We start from the raw sequence: 23224 nt of genomic DNA on the forward strand, positions 1-23224 counted from the left end.
CCGGTATTATTTAACCGGTCCGGTTCGGTCCGGTTTAGGCAAAAAAAATTTCAAAAACCGGCCGGTTCGGTTCTAACCGGTTTCGGTCCGGTTCTGACCGGTTCCGGTTTTGAACCGGATTATTAATTTATTAATTTTTTAATTTAAAAAAAAAAAAAATTTTAAAATTTTTTTAATAAAAAAATTATAATAAATAACTTATTTTTTTAGCTTAAAAATGAACAAATAATCCAATTCATACATTTAGAAATTTTTTGAAGTTGAACTTGGAAAATTAGTGATTATAGAAGTTAAAAAATGGCATTAGATTTTAAAATTTTGTAAAAATATAAATATAAAATATATGACCGGTCTGGTTCGGTCCGGTCCGGTGCGGAGAGATGTAAAACCAGAACCGGAATCGGTTGGAACCGGTTCGGTCCGGTTCCGGTCCGATTTGTTGATTTTTTTGGTCAACCGGTTTTTTTTCCGGTTTTTTTTCACCGGTTCGGTTCGGTGTTCCGGTTTTCCGGTCCCGATGCCCACCCCTACTGATAAAGAATGGCTTGGACTCAACTCCAATCAAATTCAAAATGGGACACCAAACATGGCCTAACGGGACTGGTAGCCCATGGAATTACTTTACATTTTGGGCTTACCTGGACTAGATATTATTTTTTTGTCAATACCTGGGCTAGATTTATCACCTAGCTTAATTGTCAACCCAACCCCAATTTTGGGCTTAACGCCCAATCAGCCAGCTGGGCTTCTTTTCATATTGGTTCATTTTCATTTTCATTATTATTTATTATTTTTTTACAAAGTACGAGCAAGAGAAAAGAAAACACAAAAACCCCTCTTTCGCTTTGTCCACCAGAGGGGAGTCACAGTCTCACTTGCCTTGAACAAAAAGAAAAGCTCGATAAAAAACCCAGAGGTTTTCAGCAAGAAAGAGGCAGTCTCTGTTTATTTGTGCCAAGGTAGAAGAAACGACGCCGTAAAGATGTTCAGAAACCAGTACGACACAGATGTGACGACATGGAGCCCAGCCGGGCGGCTTTTCCAGGTGGAGTACGCGATGGAGGCCGTGAAGCAAGGCTCGGCGGCCATTGGGCTCCGATCCAAGACCCACGTGGTGCTTGCCTGCGTTAACAAGGCCAACTCCGAGCTTTCTTCTCATCAGAAGAAGATTTTCAAGGTCGACGACCACATCGGCGTCGCCATTGCCGGCCTTACCGCCGACGGTCGTGTCCTCTCTCGATATATGCGATCGGAGTGCATCAACTACAACTACACTTATGAATCTCCGCTCCCCGTCGGACGACTGGTCGTTCAGCTTGCCGATAAGGCTCAGGTGTGTTGCGTACTCAAGCCCTAATTTTGAATCTGTTTCTGTTGCTCATTTCTGTAAATTTATGGTTTTGTTTGAGTGGGTTTTGTGACTTGGGTTGTTGGATCGGGGAATTTGGGGTTTAGGGCTTTACTGGAGGTGGGGCTGTGGGAAATTTATTCCTTTTCTCAGGGTTTCTGGGAAATTGAGACTCAAAGAAGGAAAATTGGTATGACTTTGGTGTTTCATTTTTTTCTGGTAGAATTGTAGACTTCCTTTCAACTCAATCAAGTATGGCGCTTTAGTCCAAGTTGAGGGATGAATTACTGGGAAACCAAAGATTTAGAACCCTAGGATTGCTAACAAAGGAAATGAGTGGTTGGGCTAGGGTTTTAACAATATAGTTAGCTACTTACGGTTCCCTTGTGTCATAGGTCTCCTTGGGTATCAATCATGCGAAGTTAAAGATCAAATTTCTTTGAGTAGCATATGTTGAAGTAAGGTTTTTTAGGGGGAGGGGTGGATAGGATAAGCTATTGGGGTTTAGATTGTGTTGTTAATGTGACTTCAAATTGTTTTCTTTTCTTTCATTGAGTGCTGGTATTTCAGAACCTTTAGGAAATAATTGACACACTCTAGTTGCTTCTGTCAGTAAATTACCCAAGCAAAGTAAATTAACTTGAGCGAGAAAGGAAAAAGAAATTGAGGATTTACTGGAAAGGTGTAGAATGGACTTGCCTGGGAAATGTATGTGTGGAAGAGTTTGGATTGAATAGTTAATATGCATTAAGGGTTCATATTGTCTTATTTGTTTCTGTATCCCATTTCGCCAATAATTAATAAGTAGGCTTGTTTTTTTAGAGTTATAGCTATTGTTTGTAGGTTAGTAGGCTTGATGAACTTTTGAAGTTTTATTTCTGTGTATTGTGCATTAATACGGCTTATCAAAAAGGTGTATTTTATTTGCGTTGCACACTGTATACTGAGACAAGAACTCTCTCTCTCTCTCTCTCTCTCTCTCTCTGTGTCTGTGGTGCATATACTCACGTGGGCACATGTATCTTCTATATTACAATTTTTGAATCTTGTAGTTAGATTTTCTGCCTTCATCGCACAGCTTTTGTGAAACACACAAAACGTGACTTCAGCTCAAATCTCCTAAGCTTTAACTTTGTGGTATTCTAATGTGGATGGTCCACAAGAGTACAAATTGATGAATTCAGTAGAATGGTGGTAAGATCATATTAGTTGGCATATTTTGCTTATTAAATGATAATATAATGTCAAGTTCCTCACAATTCGCATTTCAGTGACCTCTTAATAAGCTGAAGTTGAACTATGGGCAACCCTGAGATTCTTCAGGAATTGGCAAATTTTAATTTTGCTGTGTTTTGAAATCAGTCGTGTTAGCTTGAGGATTGGTCTTTTGGTATTATTATATGCTGAATCTATTTGTCCCTTGAATCCTACTGATTTGAAACAAAACTGTGCAGAACTGCCACAAAAAGAGCAACCAATCTTATTGATGTCTCTTCAATTTTATCATTTGGTTGATGTCTTGTCAATCTTAATGTTTGGTTGATGTCACGTCAATTTTTACATTTGGTCTTTCTAATCAATTATCTTCTACATGTATACCACTGTTTATTTGTATGCCCATTTAGATATGTTTCCTCATCTCAGGTCTGTACTCAACGCTCATGGAAACGGCCATATGGTGTTGGACTACTAGTAGGTGGTTTGGATGAGTCTGGAGCACACCTATATTACAACTGCCCGAGTGGAAACTACTTTGAATACCAGGCGTTTGCAATAGGATCTCGCTCACAAGCTGCTAAGACATACTTGGAACGCAGGTTTGAGAACTTCACGAACTCTTCACGGGAGGATCTGATCAAGGATGCCCTCATTGCGACAAGGGAAACCTTGCAGGGAGAAAAACTGAGAAGTTCCATATGCACAATTGCTGTGGTAGGAGTCGAGGAGCCTTTCCATATATTGGATCAGGACACTGTTCAGAAGTTGATTGATGCATTTGAGATCGTGGGGCAGGACGAGCCTCCTGCTGCTGAACCTGATGTTGCTACTGAGCCTGGACCAGCTGCAGAAGAGGGAGCTGGTGCTGGCGATGGTGCTGGCCAGGGTGCTGTTGCTGAACCAGATGTAGCTCCAATGGATATTTGAGGATGCTAGAATCAGTTGTCTTTCGACCCTTTCAGTGAGGTTTTCGATCATGTGTTTCTTATGAGTATGGATGGTATTGTATAAGATAACAATTTATTGTTGAACCTTTGCCCTTCCTTTTTCTTTTCTCTTACAACTTTACAAGGTTATGCAAGTTACCTGCCTCATTAGCAAGAACATTTTGACGGTGGCCTCTGGTTAGATGAACATTACATTCAATAGCTACCGTTGAGATATATTGAACTTACTGATTATGCCCAACCTCGTTATACACTGTTTGTTATGGAATGGTTTACTTCTGGATGCACCCGTGTATGGGCTAACATAACACTGATGCCTGGGGTATCTTAATGTTATGAGAGATAAAAATCCTGCAAGCTCTGCAACTTAAGTTCATCCGCAAACAATTTATATTTTGTGCATCCACAAGGTTTTCGAGCTACACAAAAACATTTGACTCGATCTACGTCGCATTTGTCACACTAGTGAAGTTCCGTTCTCAAGTAACTGCTTCTCACTTCACCAAGTAGTGGTAGTTTACTCGTTAGCATTATTTGTGACAGATTTTAAGAGAAAATGTGGTTTGCTTAAGAAATGCGGCATTACCTTTACTTTTCAAGTTCTTTTTATCAATTTTTTTTTTAAAATTTAAAAAATACAAGTGGTATAGGGTGAGAGAGTCAAACATATAAAGTCCAGTGTAGAGGTAAAAACTCTTTGCTTTACTTTCAATTTTAAATTAAACCAATTAATTATAATGCTATTACAATTGATTTCAAATTCATTATTGAAATTTTAAGCGGTCGATCGGCACTTGTTGAACCCCGGGGAGAGAAAAACCGAAAAAAGAAGAAAGAGAAGGCAACATTATGATAACGGTTAAAAATTTGCAAAATCACTAAACATTGCAAACCAACACAAGCCATTCAAGAGCATAAAGCCTTGAACTATTCAGGATCCGCTCCTCATATTCTCTATCGTATGCGGTAGTCCAGTCAGCCTCAGAATGCAACCATAGCTGCCCCTTGTTTTTAAAAGATATATAGAGGGCTAGTAGCCATGGAATTCAAAATAATCACTTCTCTGATAAAACAACAAATTTTTTAAAAATCATTTGGGGATATCAGGAAGAGTGAGGCCCTTGGTCTGCATCTGCTTGTACATCCATTGCCAATTCTCAGGGGTGACCTCGCCCCCGAGAGAGCGAATAACAGATCCGCCACTGCATGATCCCACTTTGCAGCATTCCTCCAGAGATAGTCCCTTCACCAATCCATACAAAAATCCACTTGCAAACAGGTCTCCTGCTCCTGTGGCATCCACTGCATTGGCTTTCCCTATGGCTGGAACTCTCACAATCTGACATATTAAACCAAAATTTTTATAACATACCCTTGTTAATCAACTTTATAAATATAACACTGAGAAAATTGTTACTAAGTTACTGACCTCTTTTCCGTGCTTTGCAATGCATCCATTGGGGCCTAACGTCACCACTGCCCACCGGCAATGTTTTGCCAGAAATTCAAGTGCAGCCTCAGGATCAGCTTTTTGTTCACCCTCAGTGCATCTATAAGAGAAATTAAACACCATATTACAACTTCGGCTCCCAAAATAGAAAAATAGAAAAGAGAACATCTGCCAAATTGGTGCCTAATGGTAGAAGAAAAGTAAAACATTTTTCCTCAAGTATTAGTAGAGTCAACTTTATTTCATCAAAACTGGGTGAACAGTTCAACATGTTACAATTCCAACCAAATGAAAGCCACCTTAGCAACTCTGTTGCTTCATCCTCATTAGCAAAGCAGAGGTCTATGCCCCCTGACTCCAGCAACTGCAGAAGAGGTGATCTAAAGTTGCGAACCATCTGGGTAATGTTAAAGACTATATAAGATAATAGACAGAGACCTAAAATTTGATATTAAACAGCCGCAATAAGGGGAAAAAAAAATGGTTAAAGGCCAAACAGAACAATGCATTTTCACTTTGCTAGCAAACACAAGATTCTACATCAATGCTGTTGCGGCAGGATTGAGATTTAAGAAACAAGTTTGATATAACATCAAATGTAGCAGGAGTTTCTTTAAAGGGATTGGTCGTGTGGCCTTAAGTATATTTACAGGGAGATAACTATTGTAGCAGATGCTTTAGCTAGCTCTCGAATGGACTTCGATCTTGGCTGTACTATCTTAGATAGCCCCATTTGTATAGGGTTTTCTAGACTGGTATTCTCTGCTAGTTTCTTGTTTGTTGGTTGATTGGGCTTTATCCCAAAAAAGAAAAAAAAAAACAATGTAGCAGGAAAATATACTCTTATCATACAAGTTTAAATTATTCATTCTCAAACTTAACTAGTTTCAAAAGAAAATTTGGAGAAGTCCATTGTTCTAAATGAAAGAATCTCAACCAAAGAAAAGAAAAACTCGTACCTCAAAGCTAGCCAAGTCCATGGACACAAAAAGACCCTCTTGTTTGGCAATCCGTATAGCAGCTTGAATCACTTCCAAATTGATAATACCATACCTCAACAACAGCCACTGCAAGAAAAAAGAGATATCAACAGTTGTATCTACAGGGCTACAAATTTGCCAAACATTTCAAGTTTATGGCATGAACTCTATTACTGATTCCGAGGTCAAAGTTTCACACATGATTGTGTGTCTAAAGCGCATTATGGTATTACACTTTGTTGGAGTAAAACTGAAATTTTAGCAAGTAGTGAAGAAACTAACCTTACAGCCCTTAAAATCCGCTCTTGTCAAGTCATCTGCCTGAATAACATAATTCTAATAATTCTTTGTAAGCTCATTCGAAGAAATTGTCAAAGAGCTCAGGCACACACCACGCACACGCACACACACAAGCATGCACACAGACGTGCAGATATGTATGCATATATGGACATAGAAAGAGTCATGCACCTGAGGGTGAAGTTTCACGGCACTTGAGAGACAGGGACGCATTGTACGATTGCCCAAGGCATCAACCAAGCAAACGCACTGTATGACATCAATTACTTACAATGCTTCAGCACCTAACATCCATGAGCTAAATGTTCAAATGCCAAAAAAAATACGATATTTAGCTAAACCTGAGCTGTGGGTCCCTTTTTCATCCTCAATCTTGAGAGGCTCACAGCATGAGAGCTCATGTTACTGACAAATAACTGGCCTTGCTCATCATCCCCACAGGCACCAATTATTCCACAGGAGATTCCGAACCCAGCACTCAGCCCTCTGATAGTATTGGCTACACTGCCCCCGGCTATTGTTTTCATGGGCAAGGAATCATCAGGGGATGAGATAATATGGGTCTTCACCTCACCCAGTATGTGCTCAAGCTCTTCAATTGCAACCTACACCATACAGTATGTGACAAAAACTAAAGTCTAACTTTTTGCTTGCACAGAGAATACAGAGCAACATTAAATACCCACCACCAAACTCATTTGATATCAATGAATGCTAAGTATGAGCTAACTAACAAACCCGTGAATTCCAAATTGGGCATAAAAGCAATAAACCATCCAAAATTGGCAAAACCCAAGTGGCTAAAAACAAGAAAAATGAAGACAGAAGCTATAAAGTCATAAAGGGGTTACAGGAATGGAGCCACCGCGCTCGCCTGGGAGTTGATCGAGCAAGGACCAATCGACGCGGGCCACATGGTCGACGAGGGCGGATGCCTGTAGTCCCAATACCAGAGGAGCCTCGCCTCCGCTGCAGTTGTTGTTGGAGTTGGCGGTGACGGGCAAGGCTTCTGCTCCCATTTTCGGCCCTCTGGCTCTGGTCTTTGGGAATTGGGACTTTGCTCTCGCTCTCTCTTCACACTTGAAGTTTTTCGATGTCATGTATTTATAGACTCTGCAACCAAAGCAGGGGAGGCGCCGTTTGCAAGTTGCGAGGTTGCAGGTCCAGTCCAAAGCCTGAGCGGGGCCTACACCCTTGTTCTTGTTCTTGTTTTTTTTACTCCCTAAATTGCCCTCAAATTCAGGACTTCTTTTATTATTTTTACAAATTTATATATATTGAGGAATTTTTGTTTTTCGTATTTTGTTGTTATCTTTTTTTAATTACAGTGTTGTTATTTCCACTCACCATGTAAATTTGAAAAAACACAATTCTATATTTTCACACAACATTATTTTTAAAATACCATTTAATTATGAATTCAAACAAAACTCAAAAATCAAGCCAAAAATTAAAAAAGATAACCCAAACAAACCCAACAACCTCTTCTTATTCTTCTTCTTCAATCACAATTCCAGAAAAAATCCCAAAATACACCCCCTTTAGTCCCATGTCCCTACAGCATGCCCCTTGCTTCCATTCAAAGCATGCTTCAAGCCTTCAACCCCATTCAGTTTCCAAATGACCACCTGAGAGATACACCTAAAAGAAACCGACTTTATATTAGAATTTAGAATGACCATCTTTTAACACGATGTTTCAATAGTAGAGATACTTTAGAAGCTTACATATACCCCGTCCTCAAGTGGCGCCATGAATGAAGAAAAGTGAGAGGGAGGAGGGGTTGGGTTTAAGTTCTTAGAAGTCATTTTATAAAAAAGGTAAATTTGTTTTTAAAAATTTGAAAAAAAAGACGAATGGGGAAATAAAATAGAAAGGTGGAAATAGTAGCACTCCTTAATTATAACAGTGATTTATAAAATTAAAGTTGTTTAACTCTCTTTTATTACGACGCATGCTAATTTTTCATCTATATATGAAATGCTAAAACATTCAAAATATAAGAAAATGTCATTAGTTAATGCAATCATTAAGAATTAAAATTATTAATAAAATGAGGATAATATGGTAAATTCATACTTTTTTATATTTAAAAAATTTAAAATAAAATAAAAATCAGATAATTGATCCTATTTTTATGGATCATAACTACCCATTATTTTTTTAATTTTAAAATAAATTTAAAATTTAAAAAAAAAAAACTCTTACAGGTGTGGAAGCGCGAAGAGGCTCGTTAACATATTATTAGCTTTTATTTCTATACAAAGTGGGCCCTTTAGTATTCCTTGGACGGAAAGAGTAGGGTAGGGTCTATCATTATGGTGGAGATTCTGTATTATATTGTTCTTAACTAAAAAAATTTCCACATTAAAAATTAAAAAAACTAAAAAAATTTCCACATAAAGAGTTGAAGTCCCTCTGATCATGATGTTCCTGAACTGAAAGTCTGGAAGCCAAAAGCATTATATATTCCAAGTTTCTACTCTGTATATGGTAATAATGTTCATAATTCATGAACTAGAGTTGAGAAGAGATGTACTCCATTTTCAGAAAGAACTGGGTTTCTCTAATGCCAGACTAGAATAGCAACGTATCATTCAAAAAGAATCCAAAACGAAACTAAAAATAGTGAAGAATCAAATCATATGTACTGGTTGTTTTGTTTTAATAGGCGCGGGGCTTCCCTACGCCACCACCCATCCAAATGATAGATGTTACATCACATCATAAATCCGGCTTAGCGTCCGAAGTGGATAAAATTTTCATGCAACATGTTTTATACACCTTTCTCCGTGTTTTAAGGAGAAAAGGTGTATGGTTTGTATTTGTGTGTTTGTGCATACACGCAAACAAACTTTCAACCCGTAGGCACAGGAGGCTAGCTAGGAGGTATAAGCTAAATTAGCTAATGGTGAGGCTTGAAGCAACTGGCCAGATCCAATTGAAATTTTCTATGCAAAAGAAACCCAGCTACTTTATTAAATCACAAACAACACAGGCACCGACAACGAAAGAAACGAACTTTGATTTATATCTATTGCCTCTGTTTTTTTTAAATTTTAATTTCCAAAATGAAAACGAAGAAACAAACAGCAGTTTGGACGAATTGCTCATTTATCTCGGGAGCCCTTAATTCAATTGAATGATTGGTGAGACAGCTTTTTCTTTCACTTTGAACTGAAATCACGGATTTCAGCTTTCTAAGATCCGATCAGCCAATAATTGTTTCCAAAAAGATTCGATAATGGAGCATAAACAATACAATACAATATACCCAGAACTTTATCTGCAATCTGCATTATTACCGTGTCATCTACATGTCTTTATCCGTAAATTTTTATGCAAAATTAATGGCTCAAGTTTTGCTTCGACACCGTTCCTTCCTGCACAAACCCAAAAAAAAAAATTAGAAAAAAAAAATATATATATAATCATGCATGTGTGTGGCTGCCTTAGTGCCTAGGCTAGTAGGCTTGGGATTAGGGTTTTAGCTGGTCAGCTTATACATCTGAGAGGTTGCTGTTGGATGGAATCACTTGCTTTTACAAAAGGCTCTCAAACCACAACTCTGTTATTTCATCTTCTCTTGTGTCGTCTATTTGAGTATAATCTTTCATTTCATGCGAGGGACATTAGAATGACCAAGAAACAATATAGCAGTGCCAAATGTTAGCTTGCAGGAAGAGACGTGTCTTGTTATGCCTTAATATGAGTCATCACTAGATAGATGGATGTGCAAATCAACCAAGTCATCGAGAAACTAGGTACCTTGGATACAAGAAAGAAGTAAAAACATCATCAACATAGAAACTGCCAAAGCAGAAAATATTGTTTCCGAACAAAAAACGCGGAACGAGTAGATCCAATGGCTAGAAAAGACTCGTAGTTCTGCCCCTAAAACATGTTGGGTATTATTGGGAAAGGAAATGATACCTTTTCCATGTATTTGCACTTAACAACAAATATTCCTTGACGCCAAATCTCTCAAGATTTGAGTTAAAGGAGGAAAAACAAAACAACTAACGAAATCATTTTTGGTCCTTTGATGCTTTATCTGGTAATACATTATCTGGAAGAATAAGTTCTGGGGGAATTTCACGAACAACACCCAGCATTGAGTCATACTCCTCATCCCGTCGAGCAAACTTCTTGCGGAGGACCTTCTCAAACTCGATCTCATCAAAGGACTTCCCATTCTCAGCTGCATGGACTTGTGCAAGGTTGGTATAATTGGTGGCTGACTGGGAGATGAAGGCTTTTTCCTCATCTGTGAGCTTCCTCAGGAATTTTGCTGGATTACCTCCCCATACCTGCAATATATATTTCACAAATGTATTTTATTGCTTTCTATTAGCTGCCAGAAAGGAAAGCCCAACTTTAGCCTGGCTAGATAAAGCTGAATCTGAAACCGTAACATAACATTTCCAGCTCGGTAAAAACATTAATAAGGGTTTTGTTTTTACGCAGTACCTATGTTTTAATTGTAACAGGATTGCTCAACCGCCAGATATCAAAATAATTTATACACCTCCCCATTTATTTCTAAAATGGACATCAAAGAACAGAAATTTTGCTAGTATAACTCAACTTCTTTAACCAGAATCTGTAAAATTTGAAACCCCCACAAAAATCAAATGAGAAGCACTTGGGTATCAATACAGTAGATCAAACTTTGAAATTTTGATCACTGGCGGCAGATCATGAGAATGGTCGAAAAAAAAACATAGACTCCCACACCACTCATCCCTGTGTCACTTTATGTCACCCTCCTTGAACATGGTATAATTGGGTTAAGCTTGTGCATTCAATAGAGTTCTTAACTAGATGTTAGAATATAACAAGGCCAGGTTGATAGAAGTAAGGCCGTATGGAATTCTTCACTTTGTCCAGGCACAATCATAACTCATAGAATTTCACATTTTTTTGTTTATTCTTTTGAAAACAAAGTAAAACATGTTCAGGGTCAGTGACCTGGATAGTGATAACTGCAATAGATCCAAATTCTCAGCTACTTCTTTTGCATGCTTGTTAAGACTTCCAATATTCTTTGCAAATACATAGATAAAGAGGGTCAGTAGAAGGGATTTTAAACATACCTCTCCACTGGGGATCCTTGTATTCTGTCTCACCAGGGCTCCAGCAGCGACCATGGCATGTTTCTCAACAACAACACCATCAAGCAGTGTGGCTCCCATACCAACAAAGGCCTCATCCTCAACAGTACAGCCATGTATAACAGCACTGTGACCTGCTCAATGCAAATTTTTGTTTCACAATTTATAGAAAATTAATCAGACTACCATCAGGCTAATTCACATAAAACATATCTCCGACAGCATATTAACTCACCTACAGTAACATTGTCCCCAATAATGGTTGGTAACACCTTCCCACTTAAATTAGACTTAGCCACATGGACTAGGGAGTTGTCCTGTATGTTAGTTCCAGATCCAACAACGATGTTGTTCACATCACCTGCGTGCAAATAAATTTTACAAATTACCACCAAAATCCGCTATAAATATCCCCCAAAATTTTCCATAGACCAAAACAACTTATATCCATCTACCTAAATGGACAACAAACCAGAATTTTCCACGGCCAATAAATCAACTACATGTTAGTGAAGGCCTATATCTAACTAGTTACCACACTATAAAACTACCAAACTACATGGTAAACTAGTTCAATAACTTTAAGTAGACAATTTGAAAGACAGGCACTACTCTTATCATTGCTAACCTCATATAAAATGAGAAACAGGACACAAATGTATAAAGTTTAAACTATGAGAAAGACAAACAAGAACAGCCAATACTGCATATTCCCCCAATAAAAGGTAAGTAATAAGCTGAAGCCTATTTCTAGTTTCATCTCCAAATTGATCGTCTTGCCTGAAGATCATTTGATATAAAACTCCACGGATTATGCAAAGTGCATCAGTAACAATTTAAACAAACATGCAAAGAGGTTATCAGCAACATATGTATGTATAACCCAACAAATGAAAAGGAATAAAGAGGTTCTACATATGATGCCCAGATCATCAGCTCATCAACAAAAAGAAAGCAGCATAGGAAGAATGTACTTTTGTTTTCCAAAAGTCCCACAGTAATTAGAAAATCATGCATACGTCGTTTATTACTGTGCCTCAAAAGGAGTTCTTACCTCTCAAAACACATCCATACCAAATAGAAGACCCTCTTCCCACTTGAACATCGCCAATGACAGAGGCACTTGGGGCCACAAATACATCCTTGTCAACCACAGGAGCTTTATCGAATATGTTCATCAAAGTCCGATGCCGAGACACTACAGGAAAGAACATAATCACTACCCTCTTGCATGGAAAAAATAAAGCAAAACCAGAGAACCCTGAATCTTACATGTAAACAAACGAAGGACATGTTATGCTTCAACACATTAGCTTTTCAAAATAGGTGAGCTAAACTACGGATGCAGATTATAAATTTGTCCATTTTCATTCTTTTAGTTCCTCCCCTTTCTTGATTTTACAAAAATGATAAATATTTCACGATTCCACGAATGCCCATTTAACTCATTTTTAAATTAATACTAGCTTCATAGTAATCCACTAGTGGGCAGTGACACACATTCTTACATTTAAGACAATATCCGTAACCGACCAACAATAGTCCAGGAACTAGAAGGAAATTGGCAATGTAAAACAATCAGGTAAAACTGCAAGCAAAGCCATAGACTTTATACTAATTCTACAGCTGCGATGTTTAAATCAACCCGAAAAGAGAACCAAACATACCATAAATTAATAAAGAAAAATTCAATCCGAAATTCAAAGGTTAACATAAAAGATGGATCTAGGGTTAGGAAAAGGCGAGACGTACGCTGCTCTTTGAAGTAGTAGCTGCCTTGAAGGCGGCTGCCGAGGCGATCAACTGCCTGACCTGTCTCCCTAATCCAGAATCCGACGGTGTATATTACTCTTCCTAAAGTCCCCATCTTCTTGTCACTTCCACCAGCTACCAACAGCTCCACTCACTGCCACTCTCTCTGAGTCTCTGTGTAAGTCTGATGTGAAGCAGGCCGGAGAAACAAGGAAATAGCCCAAATTGGAAGGGGTAGGGTAGAATATACCGCAGCCTTGGGAGGGTAGAATGGGATTTTCATCCTCCCGGTTTTGAAATTACTAAAACATCCCCGCATTTCCATTTAATTAGCCGCTAAACCAAATGGCCTTTCAAAGACGCGGTTAATGAGTCAGGCACGAAGCGGTTAATGAGTCGGGCACTATGCGGTGCGTTTCGGCGCCTTTAACCGCGCGGGCGCAATTGGAGACCGCGTGCGAGGTTCTTCCCCTTCCTGGTTTTCTTCCGTTTCTGGAAAAACAGAAACAGATAAACAAGAACAAATCGCTTCGTCTTCAACTAGTAAATAAGTTTAGAAATTTACACAGATCCGCTTAGAATTTAGATATAAAAAATAGATTCTCTCATCTGGTACTTCGCTTTTGTTCGAGGTAAAGCTGTTTTCTATCTCTCCCTCCCTCGATTTCTCTAAATTAGACTAAATTGTTGGATTCGTTGGCATAAAAATCAAACCTACCTTTGTAATCTCTTTTATTTTCTATGAAGAAATCGTCTTTTGTAATTAGAAAAATGTTTGATCACAGAATGTGTTTGAGAGATTAGTTAGGGTTTTGTTTTCCGAATTAATTATGTTCCAGAAATTATTTATTTACTTGGGAGCTTGGGAGCTAGGTGAGATTTTCCATTAATATATGCGTGAGTTGAACTGTTTGGCCTTGCAATCAATCTGGTTTTTGCATACATAAATGATTTTTAGAAACCAGACCAAGTGTAATCTTTTAAATTAAACTATTGCTTCGTTTGGATTCTCAGGAAATTAGAGGGTAATATTTCATGGAAGGAGTGGGGGCTGATGCTGGCTCTGCTGTGGCGCCGTTTGCCAAGTGGAGAGACGAGTTTTCAAGGACATTTCAGTACTATTTGGACCGTTCGACCCCTAACCCTGTCTACAGGTGGCTGGGGACTCTTGCTGTAGCAGCCATTTATGTGCTCCGAGTTTACTATGTTCAAGGGTTTTACATTGTGTCGTATGGCCTGGGAATCTATATCTTGAATCTATTGATTGGGTTTCTCTCACCAAAGGTTGATCCTGAGCTTGAAGCCTTGGATGGGGCTTCACTGCCAACAAGAGGTTCAGATGAGTTTAAGCCATTCATCCGCCGGCTACCCGAGTTCAAGTTCTGGTAATTGAAGAACTTCCCTTGTCAAAGCTAGTTATATTATGTAAGGAATTGTTTTACTTCCTTTTTTGCGCAGGTGTTTTTTATTTTTGGGGTATGATCTTAAAGTAGGTGTTATAGGCAATTTAAAATGTTTGGTTACTTATGTGTACGTATTTAAAAGGTGTTTACTATTTAGAATGGAAGAAGTGTGAACTTAGTAGGAAGCCTGATAAGTCAACGTGATCGTTTGTCATTTACATTCAGCTGATTGCACCTCAGGAACAACAGAATGACCAAATATATTTTGTGGGTTAAGGCATGGAATGACTTCAGTAGTGAAGATGGTTCTTTGTTGATTTGAGGATAGTCATTGGGCACATACATGTATGCAACTAAAGTGTGCGTGTATGTGTGTTGGTATGTGTTTGATGGGTTTTTACGACTACTAATTGAGAATTGATGATTTATTCTTTTGCTTATGTGGTTTCAGGTATTCCATTACAAAGGCTTTCTGTGTGGCATTTCTGATGACCTTCTTTTCCATATTTGATGTCCCTGTTTTCTGGCCCATTCTCCTCTGTTATTGGATTGTTCTTTTTGTTCTTACAATGAAGCGCCAAATTCTGCACATGATTAAGTACAAATATATACCATTCAGCATCGGGAAGCAGGTGAGAGCTCTAGAATGTCGAACAGCCCCCATTCCCCTTTGATCTCTTAACCATCTCCTCCTCTCCGCCGACGCCTTTTGAAACGAAATTTGTGGTTGAAAATTTTAATTTTAATTTGAGAGTTTCTGTAAGTGCAACATATTTACTTGTTCCCTTTGGTGGTTCTTACAGAGGTATACAGGGAAGAAGCCTGCTACAAGTAGTGGTGGTTCAGACTGAAACTTTGGCGGTACCAGCTTTTAGGAAAAGTGAACGAGAGAAGTGCAGTGTTCAAGTGTTTCTAGTTTTTCTGAACACTTTCCATGTTAACACTCAGGAAAATCCGTAGATATGTTGAATTTTGCATACTATTAGGATTTAATGTGCAGTGGCAACTTATCTTGCATAAATATATATTCTCACTCTTCATGAATCTGTGTTTTCGTGATATTTTCCTGTATTTTCGTTCTTCTTCTGCTTTACTTGCTGACGAAACAACTTAATAAAAAATTTCCAGTTGGGATGTGGGAGATTCTGACTTAGGCTTTGAGATGCCAGATAGTCTAGATGTCCAAATCATACACCAAATTGGTGTAACAACCCTCCAACAACTGAACAACGAAATCACAAGTGCAAGTGTAGTTGTTAAGTTGTTATTACTTGACTTTGTTTTATCAAACCATAAGAATAATTTATGTGACAATAAGTTTTGTATTTTATAATCTCAAAATTATTTGGGCATGGCCAGCTAATGAGTTCAGGTCTTCTCCCCTCCTCTTTCTCTCTCTCTCTCTCTCTCTCTCTCTCTCTCTCTCTCTCTCTCTCCATTAAAACCCTCAAAACATAATATTTGCCTCCCATCAAACGGGCAACAAATGAGTGGGAGATATTCTTCTTCTGACTGTCCTCACTCTCGTCACCCCACACTCATTTTCTTCTCAGAGACTTCAAAACCCTAGGATTCAAATGGTAAGAAAATAGCGAGATATGAAAATTTTGTTTCACCGTGTAGTTGTGCTGTGATTTCTTGACACTTGGAAATTATTGTAACCTCTTCTCTTCTGCTATGTTTGGTAGGTGAGAAAACTGAAGGAATCAAGGATAGAAGAATGATGGAAATCATCGCAACGAATGAAACTACTAGTATAAAGCAACACACAGCCACCATATATAAACACAGTGGTCCAAGAAATTACAAGAATTTTCTTCGGTCAATGGAAGAGAGAACTAAAAAAAAAAATCAATTTCTAAACCTGTTGAATTTATTTAAAAAAAAGGCTTTACAAACAAGTTTGTACAAATCTAGAATATTAGAACCTTATAAAAATATAAAGAAGGCCCCCAGAAAACCTAGAGGGGCTGCACCCACTCGAGGAGAACCACTAGTCCGTTCCACATCATTATTCGACCCCTCAATGATGAGCCATGCAGCGGAAGCGGGAGCCTGCTCTGGGCTATTTCTCCCATTCTCCTTCTCTTTGTTTCCCTCTCCTTCTCCTCCAATGGGAGTGGGCGTGGCAGTGAGAGATGGAGGTGGAGTGCCTTCTCCTCCAATGAGAGGGGGCGTGGCAGTGAGAACTAGAGGTGGAGTGCCTTCTCCTCCAATGGGAGGGGGCGGGGCAGTGAGAGCTCGAGGTGGAGCGGCTTCTCCTCCAATGGGAGCGGGCGTGGCAGTGAGAGCTCGAGGTGGAGCGCCTGGTCTATTTCTCTCATTCTCCTTCGCTTTGTTTCCTTCTCTTCCAATGGGAGTGGAAGCTCCATGTTGCTCTCCTCCACCTCCTCCTCCGCTGCCGGGACGAACCATAGTGGGAGCTACATGTTGCCCTCTTCCTCCGTCAAGACCAATTATCGTACGCCGAAGGGCACTAGCCTGAGCCATGAAGGGTGCAAATTCTCTGGTGGTAAGCTTGTGTGCCCAATTAACTCTTCGTGTTGTCACGGCTCCCGGTCCAAAACAGTTGTATTCCCCATAGAAAACCTTACTGCATGAGCACGTACACATCAAATTAAAACCAAACTTCAAAACCGATCAAAGACTAAAATAAATAGAGTAATTAAAAAATTAAGCACTCAAAAATATATACCTTAAGTTGTAGGGTGATAGCCTCCAACTGTCCCAACCTTGTGGCAGAATTACATTTGACATTCGAGTGTAGGCAAATATGACTCTGGCATATGGCCCCCATGGCCTTCCCAGGAGTGCCGTTTTGACGCCGGTGATGTTGCACCACAAAAAGGTGAACCCAGATTCCTCTGAAGGAGAAGTTCGTCGTTGGGCCGTTATAGCGCCGTTTTGACCCGAAAGTGTATGCAAGTGACAATTCTGCAAATTAATCACTTAGTTAATCTCCATATATACTAATTAATATTTAATTAACAATGAAGTAATTAAATGTATACCTCATATAAAGAATCAGCGCTTCCAAATATAAAATCAGTGTCTCCTTGAATGTAGCAGTCTTTGTAGTAGTGCTTGCCAATCTCGTCGAATAAGGCATCTTGATGAGACAAAATTCTGCATCCATAGAATGCTGCTCTGTCTCCTGATACTCTTAGTGCCACTGTTTTGTCACCGGTTCCATATGTATTCTACACTCACCAATTCAAATTAAGTAAAATTAATTATGTGTTCAATCAATATATATATATATATATAATTCGTAGTCTATAAAATCAAGACTCTATATATACCTGAATTGTGAGTTGGCGCCCTATGAAATCAGAAGCCCACACAGTGAAGACTGAGGTTTGATTTATCCATCCTGCTTGGTTCCATGTTATTATGGTATGCTCTGTGTTTGTGCCACTCATTGTTATAAAGGGTTTGTCTACAGGCACATTAATTTTTTCTTGGTAGACACCAGGTCGAACCAAAATAGACACACGCTTGGCGTTGTTAGAAGGAACAGCGTCAATGGCGTCTTGTATTTTAGTGTAGTCACCATTGCCGGACTGATCTACGGTTAGAGAAATTGGTGGGGTTGGGGGTGCTTGAGAGAGCACATCCGTCACCATAAAAGCATAGAACAACAAGAAGAGCATGGCAAAAGAGAGCTTGATACCACTAGTCATATATGGCAAGCTATACGTAGGATTTCATGTCCTAGGTAAGGAATATATAGAGTTGCTATCCATGCAGAGCTAGGAGTTCAAGTAGCTAAAGCTGTGGCCAAGTTACTCCTTTCAACTCCCTTTATGGATTTAGGAAAAGTTTCCACGCAGAGCTAAGAGTTTAAACAATAAATGTTTTTCCTCTTTTAATTGGGAAAAACAGATAAACACGAACAAATTACTTCGACCTCAACTAGTACATAAGTTTAGAAATTTGCACAGACCCACTTAGAATTTAGATATGAAACCTACCTTTGTAATCTGTTTTATTTTCCGTAACAAAAATCGTCTTTTGTGATTAGCAAAATGTTTGATCGTCTTTTGTCAAAGCTAGTCCTGTATTATATAGGAATTGTTTTACTTCCTTTTTTGCTATGGGGTTTTTTTTTTGGGTATGATTTAAAGTAAGAAGAGAGTGACCAAATATATTGTGTGGGGAAAGGCATGGCCGCATGGTGGATTTGAGAATAGTCAGTCACAAACACATCGTTCGTTGTGCAGTGTGCAGATGCACATATGAACTAAAGTGCGCTTGTATGTGTACACGGAAGAAGCCTGCTGCAAATTGCAAGTGGTGGTGACACAGACTGAAACTAAGTGGTTCCAGCTTTTAGGAAAAGTGCAGTGTTCAAATGCTTTTAGTTTTTGTGAACACTTTCCATGTTACCAAGAATATAACACCACCTTTAATAATGTGATATGATTAAAAACATGATTTCCAAACAAGTTACTTAAAATATAAGTAATGATTTATTCATGAAAGAAAGAAATAATAAATAAAAGATATTGCAAAATATGCCTAAATGAGATGCACTCTTAAATCGATTCTAATTGATTAAAATCAAGGAAGATCAGGGAAATAAAATCATATTAGATTCCAAAAAAAGTTCCTATTATGAGTGCATAAAAAAATGACATGTCTTAACCTTCAAATCAAATGTCTCATATGTGTTAAGTCACAATTCTGAAATTCGGGATTTCTGAGCTGTTTCAAGCCTGCAGTTTCTGGAAATCAGATACAACAATTTTGCTTCAACTCATTTAGCTAAATGACACTTCTAAACCTATACTAAATTCTAGGAAACACAATTTCATACTAACAGTTAACACTCAGCAAAGTTCGTTGACATGTTGAATTTTGCTTACTATTAGGATTTAATGTGTTGTCGTGATATTTTCCTTTATTTTCATTATTCTTCTGCTTTGCTTGCTGACGAAACAAAATTCGGGTGACCTATTCTAGCAGACCCCTCTTTTTATTACAGAAAAATGTTTGCAATTGAGAATTGTACATGAGCTATAGTGAATGGCGATTCTGAGCATATATTATTATCATGGTATTAAATGGAGGTTGTAAGCAAGGGGGCTGTGCTTGTGATTAGGAAAATCATTTCCAGGTGGGTTGTGGGAGATTCTGACTACTTAGGCTTTGAGATGCCAGATAGATGTCCAATTCATACACCTAATTGGTATAACAACCCTCCAACAACTGAACAACGAAATCACAAGTGCGAGCGTAGTTGTTAATTTGTTATTACTTGACTTTGTTTTATCAAACAATTCATGTGAAAATAATTTTGAGAATTTTATAATCTCAAAATTATTTGGGCATGGCCAGCTAATGATTTCAGGTCTTCTCCCCTCCTCTTTCTCTCTCTCCCTCTCTCTTCCTCTTTCTGACTTCCAATCCTTCCATTAAAACTCTCAAAACATAATATTTTCCTCCCACTAAACCACCAGCTTTTCCTCCACCCCAAACGGGCAACAAATGAGTGGGAGAACCTACGTTGTGATATTCTTCTTCTGGGCTGCCCTCACTCTCATCACCCCCACACTCATTTTCCTCTCAGAGACTTCAAAACCCTACTTGGATTCAAATGGTAAGAAATAGTGAGAGATATGGAAAAAAAAAAAAAAAATTTACTGTTGTAGTTGTGCTCTGATTTCTTGACACTTTGAAATGATTTTTGTAACCTCTTTCTCTTCTGCTTCATGTCTGGCAGGTGAGAAAATTGAAGGAATCAAGGCTAGAAGAATGATAGAAATCATGAGATATCAAAGAAGCAGAGCAACCACAGAAGCACCTGCACCAACTCCAACTTCAGACCTGAAACCAGCTTTGGAGACTAGAGAAACCAATATTGGAAAGGGCTTGTTAGAATCTTTGAGATTGATGATCAAAAATACCAAGTTCAAGTTAACGTGAGTGCATCAGACTGAATGTCCAAACTATACAAAATTCAAGACCAGAGTATTTTTAGTTTAGATTTTTCTTGATGCATGAAAGCTACTTCCGAGACAGAGCTCGTGACTTTTCGGTTTGAGGCTCTCCGGTTATCTCCGGGAGAAACAATGTAAATGTGACATGTCAATGCAAGAAAACAAGTGCACTGGTTTTTCAAGTATAATGTTGTTTATTTCGTTTACTGGGATGTTAGGTTGTACAAGGAAAATTAAAGCATAATTTAGCTGACCAAACAACATTGGTGATGTGAGCAAAGACATTGAAAAATGGATGTTTTTGTCATTGTCTAAGTTGGGAGTTGCTGACACTGGGGCTGTCTCCTAAGCAAGACAAAAGGCTCAATTAATTGTGTTGGTACTTGGTATCATAATTTGCTGCAATTCGAACGACCAAATGTAAATAGGCTTCTAATATAAGGGATAGTGCAGTAATAAAAATGTGACCACCCATGCCACAACCATCTCTGTGCTTTTGATGGGTGTTCTGTTCTGTGTCCAAGTGACGGTGTCACGGTTTCATCGAAAAATTGCAATGACAGTGCTTGGCGTCTCTCAAAAAACCAGAACCAACCACAAATGTAAATGCATAAAACACTTTGTTGATGTAGAAGTAGATTTATGTTTCATCACAAACAAACTCCATCCAGGTTCGTTTTGATATTAAGAAGACAGGAAACTCGTACGGCACAAACACTTTCCATTTCGCTCAAACAACAATTACGTACTTAAAAATAAATTATTATTGTTCTGAGATAATTCAGTAAACAGCTTAGCAGCAGTGTCTTAGTAGTTTCTAAACAAATTGGTCGAGGTAGTCTTCCACAGGGGTGTACTTGACATCAGGGTACAGCTCAGAAGCCTCCACTCCGAACGATGGCTCGATCTCGAAGTTGGTATGATCTCCCTTCACGAACACTGAGTGGTTGATTGCTAATATCACATTGATTGGAATTGGGGCCTCTGCAACAATATTTAATCACAGATTAACTAACACCAATGGCAGCAAACTTTTCATTGTTTTCAAACATTGCCTTAAATTACTGACCTTGAATGTCCTGGAGAAGCTTGTCCTCTGGAACATAGACCTTTTCAAGGACTTTGCCAATCTTCTTCTCCCACAAGGCAACAAGCTCATTGAATGAGTAAATGTTTCCGGGTGGCTTGATGTAGACAATCTTGTTCAATGTTCTTGGGTCATCAACGGCCCTGATGGTATAAGTTCCAATGTCCTCTTCCTTGTTGAAGACAGCTGCAGCGACAAAAACAAAAATTAGGAAGAAAAATAAAATGAGAGAAAGAGTGCCAAAATTTGTGAACGCAATTGGAATTTGAGATAATCACCCTTCGGATTTCCATCCCCTAAGATAATGACTTTGTCTCTGGGTGGAGAGCTGACGCCGGGCTGTGCCAAAGTGGGCAGAAAATAGCCAGCAAAGCAGTTGCTGGACACGTAAGTGTAGGGGATGCCCTCCGCCTCTATGGCACGCCGGATTTGGACTTTGATTGCAAATGCAGACTTAGCTGGCTCCACTGCATGCACACGATCCACATCGTTTCCAAACTCCGACGGAAAAAATCTCTGCATAAAAAAACACATTTATTCATCAATCAAATACTAATTAATTAAATTGAATGCAAATGAACGGACTCATTGTCGTGACTAATTAGTGCAACGCATATATGAGAGTTTGAGTAGTTGCAATTAGAATTTAGAGGCAGGCACCAACCAACCTTGACATTTCCAGCTTCTTTAATGGCAGCAATGATCTTGGTCTGGTCAGCAAGTACCAAGTGACCTACAGTTGATATCACCACGTCCACCTGTTTGATCGCCTTCACCAAGCTCTCGTGGTCATAAAGATCCCCCTGCACACACATTCCACAACAAACTCACCTATGAAATTAATTAGCATATATAATTAAGTGACTAAACATAATTAAGAACAAACATAGAGTATGTATGAAATAATATAAACGTACGTAGAGCAGAGTGACACCCAAGTTGTTGAAATTGCGAATGAGGGTGGACTTGGCAGGGTCGTTGGCCGTGGCCTCTCTGACAAGAGCAAAGGTTGGATGGCCAGCCTTTGCGCTGGCTTCAACAATGAACTTGCCAATGTAGCCTGTGCCTCCAATGATCAAAACCTTGCTCTTCTCAGCCATTACAAATTAGAATGATCAAATTCTTCTTCTTCTTCTTCTTCTTTTTCTTATATGAAATTTTGTGTTTTCAAGTTATGATATAAACAGAGAGGTAGCGCATGAGCAGAATTTATGGGGGAAATTATTATAATAACCTATCATGCTTTCTAGGTGGAAGTCGTATGGTGGCTGTGACTGTTCACCACTTTTTTAATTCGACTTTGGTAGAATATTATCCTCCCCCCACCATCATCAACTACCTTGGTTGAGATATCCATGTCCTCTATAATTTTTCTTCATTTAAAAGCCAACAATGCTACATGAAAAGTCATCATTACCCTCTTATCTGTTCAAAAAGGGGGGTTGGTGGAGGGCAACACCTGGACTCTCTCCATTTTATCATTCTAGAATGAATCCTGCCGGTAACAGGGTAAACGTTCATAATTTTTTATTAATAGGGAGGGATTGAATTAAATTATAATTGTGTAAAATAGGACCCAGCTCCTTTTTTGGAGTGATATTTTTATTCAATAAAGATCACAATTTTTATCATACCACTTGCAAATAATACGGATTTAGAAAAAGGCAACATGATTATAGTGTG

The 23224-nt window shown here is 38.7% G+C and overlaps 7 protein-coding genes across 9 annotated transcripts; 3 read left to right on the forward strand and 4 right to left on the reverse strand.

Annotated features, from left to right (window-relative positions):
* On the forward strand, nucleotides 799-3754 carry LOC18791107 (proteasome subunit alpha type-1-B). The gene is made up of 2 exons (XM_020554105.1): nucleotides 799-1333; nucleotides 2993-3754. The coding sequence occupies exons 1-2, from the start codon at nucleotides 983-985 to the stop codon at nucleotides 3491-3493; spliced, it is 852 nt and encodes a 283-aa protein (XP_020409694.1). The 5' UTR covers nucleotides 799-982; the 3' UTR covers nucleotides 3494-3754.
* Nucleotides 4236-7434, reverse strand: LOC18789808 (uncharacterized sugar kinase slr0537). 2 transcript variants are annotated; one of them, XM_007222709.2, is made up of 8 exons: nucleotides 7095-7434; nucleotides 6585-6848; nucleotides 6415-6492; nucleotides 6226-6279; nucleotides 5923-6030; nucleotides 5263-5360; nucleotides 4943-5063; nucleotides 4236-4852 (listed from the first exon to the last, which is right to left on the reverse strand). In XM_007222709.2, the coding sequence occupies exons 1-8, from the start codon at nucleotides 7341-7343 to the stop codon at nucleotides 4604-4606; spliced, it is 1221 nt and encodes a 406-aa protein (XP_007222771.1). In that variant the 5' UTR covers nucleotides 7344-7434; the 3' UTR covers nucleotides 4236-4603. The 2 variants fall into 2 exon arrangements, with proteins under 2 accessions (XP_007222771.1, XP_007222770.1); XM_007222708.2 differs by having other exon boundaries at nucleotides 6226-6264; nucleotides 7095-7419.
* Nucleotides 9996-13388, reverse strand: LOC18792215 (gamma carbonic anhydrase 1, mitochondrial). Its single transcript, XM_007222811.2, has 5 exons — nucleotides 13110-13388; nucleotides 12412-12555; nucleotides 11593-11718; nucleotides 11340-11491; nucleotides 9996-10553 (listed from the first exon to the last, which is right to left on the reverse strand). Exons 1-5 carry the CDS (start codon nucleotides 13222-13224, stop codon nucleotides 10272-10274), a joined length of 819 nt encoding a protein of 272 aa, XP_007222873.1. The 5' UTR covers nucleotides 13225-13388; the 3' UTR covers nucleotides 9996-10271.
* On the forward strand, nucleotides 13489-15571 carry LOC18789343 (protein RER1B). 2 transcript variants are annotated; one of them, XM_007225845.2, is made up of 4 exons: nucleotides 13489-13741; nucleotides 14124-14494; nucleotides 14964-15144; nucleotides 15316-15571. In XM_007225845.2, the coding sequence occupies exons 2-4, from the start codon at nucleotides 14145-14147 to the stop codon at nucleotides 15361-15363; spliced, it is 579 nt and encodes a 192-aa protein (XP_007225907.2). In that variant the 5' UTR covers nucleotides 13489-13741; nucleotides 14124-14144; the 3' UTR covers nucleotides 15364-15571. The 2 variants fall into 2 exon arrangements, with proteins under 2 accessions (XP_007225907.2, XP_020426590.1); XM_020571001.1 differs by lacking the exon at nucleotides 13489-13741 and adding an exon at nucleotides 13788-13982.
* On the reverse strand, nucleotides 16442-18195 carry LOC18792267 (putative pectinesterase 11). Its single transcript, XM_007223974.2, has 4 exons — nucleotides 17815-18195; nucleotides 17524-17712; nucleotides 17208-17446; nucleotides 16442-17105 (listed from the first exon to the last, which is right to left on the reverse strand). The coding sequence occupies exons 1-4, from the start codon at nucleotides 18193-18195 to the stop codon at nucleotides 16442-16444; spliced, it is 1473 nt and encodes a 490-aa protein (XP_007224036.2).
* Nucleotides 19749-21189, forward strand: LOC18790445. The gene is made up of 2 exons (XM_007226529.2): nucleotides 19749-20114; nucleotides 20238-21189. The coding sequence occupies exons 1-2, from the start codon at nucleotides 20003-20005 to the stop codon at nucleotides 20438-20440; spliced, it is 315 nt and encodes a 104-aa protein (XP_007226591.1). The 5' UTR covers nucleotides 19749-20002; the 3' UTR covers nucleotides 20441-21189.
* Nucleotides 21082-22800, reverse strand: LOC18792938 (isoflavone reductase-like protein). Its single transcript, XM_020570996.1, has 5 exons — nucleotides 22459-22800; nucleotides 22210-22344; nucleotides 21820-22057; nucleotides 21524-21727; nucleotides 21082-21438 (listed from the first exon to the last, which is right to left on the reverse strand). The coding sequence occupies exons 1-5, from the start codon at nucleotides 22639-22641 to the stop codon at nucleotides 21272-21274; spliced, it is 927 nt and encodes a 308-aa protein (XP_020426585.1). The 5' UTR covers nucleotides 22642-22800; the 3' UTR covers nucleotides 21082-21271.

This window comes from Prunus persica, chromosome G1 (assembly GCF_000346465.2).
Source record: "Prunus persica cultivar Lovell chromosome G1, Prunus_persica_NCBIv2, whole genome shotgun sequence".
NCBI classification, from domain to species: Eukaryota; Viridiplantae; Streptophyta; class Magnoliopsida; order Rosales; family Rosaceae; genus Prunus; species Prunus persica.